Genomic DNA, 9,473 nt, shown 5'->3' on the forward strand with positions numbered 1-9,473 from the left:
ATGTATAATTAATTTTAATTATAGTTAATATATATATTTTTAATAATATTTTATTGAAAATATATTTTTTAATATAATTAATATTTAGAGTATTAATGGTAAAAATATTATTATTTATTTTATTAATATTAGTTTTTAGTACAATTAATATTGATTTTTTTTTATCTTTGGTGCAATCCAAGCGTCACATGACGCTTGGACTGCCTATACTTTTATTATAATTCTATTAAAAATATTATTATTTTTTTAGCCTAATTAATAGTATTGGTGTCAAAACTTTCATTATTTTTTCTATTAATATTATATTTTAGTATAATTAATAGTATTCATCTCTAAAATATTATTATATTTGGTGTTATAAATAATATTATTTTTATAATAATTCATATTATTGCTACTAAAAATATTATTATCTGTGTTATAAATATTATTATCATCGTTAATAAATTTTAAAACATTTCTATTACTATAAAAAAAACTACATTAGGATACGTGGCCCTTGGATTCCCTCCCAAAAACAGACGACCCAAACACCACATGGGGCATGACATGCTTTCTCTGTGCTGCAGTCCAGCACCAAGTGACGTTTTGGCTTGGGCACTGTCATACATAGCCCAAGACTAGCCTTGAACTTGGTAAAGCAGGACCTATAATAACATTAGATGCTGATTGTTGGATACCAAGCTCTATATGATGCTTGGACATCTCCATCCCAAACTTGCAGCACAGTGCTGTTTATAACTTACTTTGTTTTTTTTTGGTGCAGTCTAAGCATGACGTAATGTTTGGGTTGTCTATATTTTTAGTATAATTATAAGTATTGATATTAAAAATATTATTATTAGTTGTTTTAATATTTTTTTCTAGTATAATTAACTTTTAGAGTATTAATAATAAAAATATTATTATTTTTTTATTCTAATTAATAGTATTGATCTCAAAACTATTATTATTTGTTCTCTTAATATTATTTTTTTGGTATAATTAATATTAAAATTATTATTTTATTTTTTCTTAATATATTTTTTTAGTATAATTAATAGTATTAATCTCAAAAATATTATTATTTTTGGATTTATAAATAATATTATTTTAATAATAATTAATACTAAAAATATTATTATTTATATTGTAAATATTATTATTTTCTTTAAATTTTATAAGAGGATATTTTATTGTAATTAATATTATTAATAAAATAGTTGATGAATTTAAAAGAAAATGTTATATTATTTACTAAACTTACCAAATGTATTGTAATAATAATTTTATAAATTATACTTAATTTCACATTTACTTTTATTTATAAATTATACACGAATTATTAGTTGTAGAACCCAAAAATAAACTTGGGCTCTGCACAATAACTAAAAATTAGATTTGAATACTCAAATAGTCTTAGATCCTGATCTTAATAGGACCTAGATATGCTTGGGATTTATCTTGGCAAATATAATAGGACCTAAATATACTTGGGATCTATCTTGGCAAGATTTAAATAGGCTTTGGTTTTGCTTCTAATTATTTTTGGGAAGTCAGAGGTGAGTCTGTGGGGTTGCGTGAGCTACTTAGCTAGCACTAAAACAAGAATATATTTATTTAAAAGATTAATTTTTTTAACAAATATATATGTATATATGATTTTATAATTTTAAATAAATATAATGTTCCTTGTAGCAAAAAAAAAAGATTTTTAAGTTAAATAAGATAATCAAATTTACTGAATAAAAAAAAGATTTTTGAGTTAAATAAGATAATCAAATTTACTGAATTGATTTAGTATTTTATTTTAAATATAAGAATTATAATAGATTATGAATTGAATTCAAATTATCATAAATTTTATATAAATTTGATTTTTTTTTTTCTGATGAGTATAATTTTACATATTTATGTTTCTGGGTGTTTCCAATTCACTTCAGGAGTATTTACCGAGAAAAAGAAGAGGAGGAGGAGGATATTAGGAGAATGAGTTGGTGTGACAGCGACTCAATTTTGACCCAAAACCATTCAAAACCACACACGCCACCACCAAAACGAGCGCGCGAATTGGGCGCATGCAAAAGAAACTACCGAAAAACCCACCATCTCTTTTCTCTCTCTGTTTTTCTTTGTTGTCTCGTTTCCCTGTCTATTAAATCATTCGATCTCTATATATCCAAACCGTATTATATTTGTATCTATAGTGTGAATTTCCTTAATTAACTGTGAAGTCTTTTTTCATAATGTCGTCGACGCCGGTGAGTCATTCATTCTTTTACTGTTCCACTGCATGTTTTGGCATGATGGGGTTTATTTACTTCTGTTTTAAATCCCTCCATCTTTTTCCCTTCATTGCGATATGTGTGTTTATATATATATTGTTGTCTGAGAAAGTCATTGATCCATGTGCTGTGATACCATTACAAATCTTTTATACGTATGTTATGATCAGATGTTTGGTTTCACGAGAAAAAACAATTAAGCAACGCCCCATAATTATATCAACTTATTAACTAGGTCTGTTAATTCGCATCAATCCTATTTTTAAAATTTTTTTCTCATTTTGAATTGCTTTATTTTCTCAGTGTTTACATTGCTGGCATTCTTCCTGATCATGAGTTCTGTGTCCCATTTGCTTTCATATCGCTTTGCTAGGTTGAGAGATAATTGGTATTGCAACAAGGAGGATTTCATGTTACAGATCTAACTTAACCAAAAAATTGAAAATGAGGGTAGTTTTTTTTCGCAAAATAAAAAATAAAAAAAATGTTCAAATTGTGTTAATGAATCAGTTTCCACGATTGTTAACATAATTTCTTGACATTGATGCTTCTTGAAGGATATAATTTACTGTTTATCTTTCTCTAGTTGGTCACATTGATGCTTCTAGAAGGATATATTTATCTTTCTCTAGTTGGTTTTGTTATTTCATGATGCTTCTTGAAGGATGTAATTTACTGTTTATCTTTCTCTAGTTGGTTTTGTTATTTCTTCTTATTAATCTATAAATGCCAACCATGTATCCAGTTGAATTTCAGTATTTCTGTCAGCTTCCTAAGCTTTTTCTGTGTTACATTTTTTAGATCCCAATCGAGGTTTACTTGTGCAGGTTCCGGTACAGGAAGATGCTGGTCAGAAAACCGAAGCACTACCCCAGTCAAATAGTGCAACCAACTGGACAATCAATGTTTCAGATGTGAGTTCATCCTAGAAATTAGTAATGAACAAATAAGTAAATCCCAGTAAGAAACTGTTCAGAAATAGAATTGCTGATTTCATGAGTGGAACACTGATTGGGGCGAAGTGAATATGCTCCAGAGAAGGCACCTAAATACCGAAACCTTACCCATCTAACATGGCGGTTTTGCTTATAATATTTCAGTACTTGGTCTCAAATGGAAATGTTAGGCCAGTACGGATTGTTTACGAAGTTAGTTTAAACAAGGATTTCTTGGTGGAAAGTTATGTCTCTTAATCTTCCCTTTTCATTCCTTACAGGTAAGAACAGTTAAAGTCAGCAACATTTCATTAACTGCTACTGATAGGGATATCGAAGAGTTTTTCTCCTTCTCTGGTGATGTTCTATACGTCGAAATGCGAAGGTCAGTACTCTTAGATCAGAAGCTAAAAAACTGACTTGTTAAAGTGACTGAGAAGAAACTTGGTACACTTTGCAGGGAAAGTGAAACAACTCAGCTTGCCTATGTTACATTCGAGGAGTCACATGGAGCTGATACGGCGATGCTTCTTTCAGTATGTTCTTATTCTATACTGGTGAATCAATGTTCATCTTTCAAGGCTAACGCGTGAATGTGTAGATGTCTTCATGTCAAGATATCCAATTATATGAGTCTCTGGCGCTCTCATGATGAAATGATTAACAGAAATTAGAGCTAGCATTCCAGGAATAGTAAAATTTCAGAATATCAAGGCATTAATGCCAATCTATGTGGTTGAATTTGTTCCAGATATACATTGTCCACATGACATAAGGTATATAGTCAGGCCTACTGCAAGAGGAGCAGTGTTTATGCCTTTAAATGTGACCTCTTCAAACTTGAGATTCCTCTGGAGTTGACAGTGAATGTTCCTCTAGACAATGCTGGTGGATATGCAGGCATACATGCCTTCCAAAAAACCGGTCTGTCATAATTTATCCTCATGGATTTTAACAAGAATCTTCCATGGGCAACTTAGAATTTGCATTACCTCATAGAACTCAAGTGAGATCCTCATTCCCAACCAGGCTTGGCTAATGGTTTTAGGTGATCCATTGAATAATAAATGAGTGCACGTAAATTTCATAAAAGAAAAGAACTGTCATTTCATTGCCTTCAAATGACTGTTAAAGCTTATGCATTTTGGGTCGTGAGTGTGGTTGAAAGACTTAAAGGGAGTGGCCAAGATTGCATCTCATTCTCAGATATAATGTAGACATAATTTATTTCTCTACTGTTTTTTGTATCTTCTTTCATATTCTGCCTCTCGATTAATTCCTTCCTATTTGACATGCCTGGTACAGATTTTGTCTTGGAATCTATTTTTGACTTTGTGTTACTGACTCAGGGAGCCATCGTAGCTGATCTTTCTGTTTTGATTACGCCTGTTGAGGATTATCAACTGCCCCCTGAAGCTCTTTCATCAAAATTGGTAAATATTTTATGTTTGTGTTTCTGCGTCTCTGTTATTGATAATTATCATATAATGTGATGTTGTAGCCAGCTTCTATGCGTGTGAAGTAGAATGACATGCATAGCCAGAGTATATGGTGTTCAATTATCTGCCCTTTTTTCTGTTCAGTCGTAGGCAATAACTAGTCTGGGAAATTAAAATTCATAATATTCAATTAACCTGTAGACTATGAAAGGTAGAGGTTCCACGCATGAAATTAAATGCATTTCATGACAGTTTTGAGTTAAATTCCAAAATTCTCGTGATCTTTCAGTGGGCCTTTATAAATGTGATAGCTTGAGTTTTTCTTCTTTTTTTTACCCTTTTATTTGCATAAAAATTATCTTGGGACTTTGAGATAACCAGAAGCCTGCAGAGGTTATTCATTCATATTTTAATTCTAAGAGTCTGGAATGGATTGCTATCTGTAAAAGATTTTCTCTTTCTCAATGAATATGAACTATGGATGAACTCAAGCATGACCATGTAGCGTTCGAATAAATATGGACATGGGGTGTCAACTGACGAATTTTATTCAGATTAGTTAAATAAAATCACGGTGACTTGCCGATGCTGGATTCACCAGGCTAGTAGTGTCTAACCATCATCAGGTTTGCTTATACTTTTGTTGCTTTTAAGGGTAGTTTTTCCCTCTCGTTCCTATGCTTTCGGCAGGAGTTCAAAGATCAGCATCTGCATTGATATGTGAATCGAATTTTTCATTCGTTTTCGTCTTTCTTTGAGCGGGAGAGGGGAGGGGAATGGGTTGTACCAGGAGGTCAATTATTTTTACAGTTTTATTTTTTGTTTTCTACCATTCCTCAGGAGCAAAAGCCACCTGTTACTGATTCTGCTGTTAAGAAGGCTGAAGATGTGGTGAGCACCATGCTTGCCAAGGGCTTTGTATTGGGGAAGGATGCAATCAACAAGGCCAAAGCCTTTGATGAACGTATTCATCTGACTTCAAATGCCTCCGCAACAGTTGCTTCAATTGACCATAAGATTGGTCTGAGTGAAAAGCTTAGTGTGGGCACAGCTGTGGTGAATGAAAAGGTCCGGGAGATGGATGAGAAGTTCCAAGTGCTTGTAAAGACGAAAACTGTCCTTTCAGTAGCTGAGCAGAAGGCAAGCAGTGTAGGATCTGCCATCATGGGTAACCCTTACGTATCCACAGGAGCTTCATGGGTTTCAGGTGCGTTTACTGCAGTGGCAAAGGCAGCTGAGGATGTGAGCGTGATGACCAGGGAGAAAGTTGAAAAGGCTGAAGAGGAAAAAATGGAGATTCCTGTAAGCGAGGGGAGCCCAGCACACATCCATCACAATGGATCTCCAGCGGGAGAGCCTCCAGTGATTCCAATTGATTCAGCAGATAGTAAGCTTGCAAATATTTGAGTGATACGGCTTCTTCTAACTACACCTGATTTTATTTTCTGTATGTATTTCCCATGGTTTCCCCTTTGTATTTAAATGTGAGCAGTGAATTGCAGACTCTTTTCTCCGTTTCAATGTGATTCTGCACTTCCACAAATTTTATTGGCATTTTGTTTAAAAATATTGCTCCCCATCTGTATTCTTCCGTTTATGCTATAATAAATGCAGCCAGTGCTCAATCAAGCGGAACCAATTTCTTGTTTCAGAGAATAACGTAAAGCCTAACAATACTTCCTCGCAGTCAGCCTCCAGGTGCAATGGCAGGGGCCCGAGGGGCACAGAACCTTAGATCAACAAGTTTGCACAGGAATTAGAAGGGTCATGCGATCGAATTCATGAAGGCATTGGATTTAGTCATCCATGACAAAACTGATGCCTTCTTACTCCACAAGCTTATCTGGGGTATGAAATCCTTCTAGACAATGTACAGAGCTAATTCTAGACCAAGAAACCCCGGAAGGATAGTCCTGTAGAACTATGAAGAATTGAGATGTGTTTGACACAAAGATCAAATCTTTTGTGCACTCTCACTATTCAAACTATGGTCGAAAAATGGAGCATTGACTTCCTTTAGAAGAACAAATTCCTACCAAACCAGCTCTGCGAGACAATCCTGGACAAATAATTTGTGTTCTCCACATTTTTAGGTCATTGGCGATAAGTATTTGCACCAACTGGTTCCGGACCAACATTAATCAACCTTCTATTCAGTTTCAACCGTTCCAGGCCACTGAAATGTGATTGAAAGTAAAACCTCGGGTTACTTCTATCATGAAACAAGTTCGGTGATCAAATACATCTTTAGTAAATGAATATGCTTTAACTCTCTTTGTAAACTTTCAAAGAATTACTATGATCTTGCATATATTTGTCCATGATTTCACTGGAATGCACAAAACATCCTTGAAAAGGAAAGGTTTCGCCAAACATGTTCACCAGTCTGTAATCCGTGAACGAGGTATTTGCATTTCCTGGTCAAATTAAGGTACATAAACTAACCCGATGACTTGAACTCATGGGAGTCCGAGATCAGTTTTTTCACTGTTATAACACTACTAAGCACAAGAACCGATATATGGCAGAGAGTTGCCTGCCAAGACAACAAAATGATATTGGAGAATAAAAAAAATAACTTCTGTCTGCATAATCCCATCATCGTTTTGCATAGAACATACAAAGGAATACTCGGAATATTATGTCTTTGAATTTACATGAGCCGGCTCCTTGAATACAGATCCTGCCATTCTATATTATGAACAGTTTGGTTAGAGCATGTACCGTAAAAGAATCAGATTTGTGTTACCTGTTATTATCAGGCTTTACAATTATCTTCATCTACAGTAACCAGTGATGCGTGTGAGGAAAGAATGCGAGTGTACAAGAGGCGATCTAATGATCCTTCATTCCTTCTCCTGCTAGACTGCTAGCTCATATATTGCAGCAACCACTCTAGGCTCTGCTAATACCGTCGTCAAATAATTCGAATCAAATTAACAAGAAAGGCAAAATCAACACCAGCGGCACTAGCTTTCGAGAATGTGAATGTGAAAGTAAATGCATCAATAGCAGCACCTTCCTAGAAAAGAATTGCATAAAAAAGAGGGTCCTATTATACCGTTTTAGAAAAGATCTTTATTTGCATACCTTTATGCACTGGTGTAGGTCATTTTCGTTTGTTCTTACATGAACCTGTAAAATCAAATTGACTAATCAGAACCTAAGAGCATGTTTATTGCAGTATAACTTTAGGAATGGGCCGGGCCGGGGGGAAAAGTATGCTCTAGGCCAGTTTTCAGATACTTCACTGGATCATATCATACGGCAAATCTTGTCCAAAAATATTAAATGAAACAAGAAGCGGCACCTCCTCCGCCCATTAACAGCCCAAATCGTTTTATTTTGGTATTCGAGCACGGCAAGCTTGTGCTGCAAATTAATATAAGTACCTCGATAACTCGTCCATAGGATGCAATTTCATTGCTTTCTAGAGAAGCGAGGATGACAAGCGTGGCTGCAACCGTTGAGGGCCAATGCCTAAGTTGCTCAAGGTCTGACAGTGCCAGCACTGCTAAGTATCTGGCCCTCTTCTCCACCAGTGCACCAGCTTTCATAGCTTTCAGGTAGAACCTAATGTTCAGCATGGAAAAAGGACAAGGTTGTATTAGACTTCCTAAACTACAGTTCATATGAATGACAGAAAGAACTAAAGTGTTCATATCCAAGACAGGATACAAATCTTACTACCATAAACTATAAAGCAAAGTGGAAAGGGAAAAGGAGTTACCACATGAAATTGTGGATGGTGGGCAAGAAGCATTGGAAGTTAAGGACCTCCTGCACCAGCCATTCCATGGCCACTACTTCACTTCTGCTGTACACATTGTTCCCAATGTTGAAATTCTTTTGCCTAACACTGAAATTCCCATTATAAAATTGTCAGCGGAGCTCTCATTGACCGGAGCAGAACTTGCTGCTAGATATCATATTACCTTCAGTTTTGAGAAGTGATGGACAGCTAGCTTTGATGAAAATGAGGCAGATTATATAACCATGAAAAGGAATGAACTGGAGAGTGGTATAGGAATGTCTTAGTACTTGCAAACGTTAAGATATTAAAGCATAGCTCATCCAGTGTGTTCAAGTTCATTTGAGCTTTGATCTGTCAACAAGTTGACAGCAATTTTTCTTTTCTAATAAGTCCATAAAAATAACCACACAACACTCACTTGTGATCTGTTTCTTAAGATGATCAACAAGTTTATTCACGATCCTAATCGTTTTTTGACAATTCTATGTAAATGCAAGCTTAGTGTGCAAAGGACTAAAAGGAAAGAATTATGCATCCAAGACTGGCACCTTGTTTCATTTATTCCTCAAGCAATCCAGGACATGACGACCACAAAAAAGAACGGGGCAGAGATATTTACCAGTTATAGGGCTGGTTTTCTTCAATTCTGGTGGCCAATGAAAGACAAGCTATACCAACAATTTGAAGGTGACTTTTGTTCTTGAAGAACCCTATTGCTAGGAACCGGTCCAGAAGGCTAATTCCAAGAAACACGGTCGCCAGGTCAAACTCCTTCGCAGTTGATTGCTGCTTAATCAAAGCAACAGACACGAATTTAACATGCGATTAACATTTTTTTAACATAAGTGATTACCATTTAATTAGAAGAACATTAGGCACACATTGCTCATACAGATTGTCAATTGAAAGTCCAAAAATTATAAACAAGTGATTAACAACTGTTGTTGATTAGTGTTTAGTGCCTTAAACCACCGCGCCAGCTAAGGTTGGCCTGTTCCGTAGTATAATTACAATTATTTTTGAAATGTTTTTTATTTAAAATTTTATTAAAATAATAATTTTTTAATTTTAAAAAATTATT

General features: G+C 34.6%; 2 protein-coding genes across 2 annotated transcripts in view; one reads left to right on the forward strand and one right to left on the reverse strand.

Moving 5' to 3' along the window:
- The first annotated feature begins 2,054 nt into the window (after positions 1-2,054).
- Positions 2,055-6,265, forward strand: LOC105123737 (RNA-binding (RRM/RBD/RNP motifs) family protein). Its single transcript, XM_011023444.1, has 6 exons — positions 2,055-2,240; positions 3,092-3,178; positions 3,481-3,584; positions 3,660-3,735; positions 4,549-4,632; positions 5,479-6,265. The coding sequence occupies exons 1-6, from the start codon at positions 2,226-2,228 to the stop codon at positions 6,043-6,045; spliced, it is 933 nt and encodes a 310-aa protein (XP_011021746.1). The 5' UTR covers positions 2,055-2,225; the 3' UTR covers positions 6,046-6,265.
- A 931-nt stretch (positions 6,266-7,196) lies between these two features.
- The window catches only part of SDS (Cyclin family protein), a 4,199-nt gene continuing 1,922 nt past the window's right edge, over positions 7,197-9,473 (reverse strand). The window contains exons 3-7 of the mRNA XM_011023443.1: positions 9,012-9,178; positions 8,369-8,497; positions 8,031-8,211; positions 7,729-7,773; positions 7,197-7,540 (exon numbers count right to left, since the gene is read on the reverse strand). Coding sequence (XP_011021745.1) covers positions 7,508-7,540; positions 7,729-7,773; positions 8,031-8,211; positions 8,369-8,497; positions 9,012-9,178 — 555 coding nt within the window. The 3' untranslated portion in view covers positions 7,197-7,507. The remainder of the gene's footprint in view (positions 7,541-7,728; positions 7,774-8,030; positions 8,212-8,368; positions 8,498-9,011; positions 9,179-9,473) is intronic.

This window comes from Populus euphratica, unplaced genomic scaffold, assembly GCF_000495115.2.
Source record: "Populus euphratica unplaced genomic scaffold, PopEup_1.0 scaffold9.1, whole genome shotgun sequence".
Classification (NCBI taxonomy): domain Eukaryota; kingdom Viridiplantae; phylum Streptophyta; class Magnoliopsida; order Malpighiales; family Salicaceae; genus Populus; species Populus euphratica.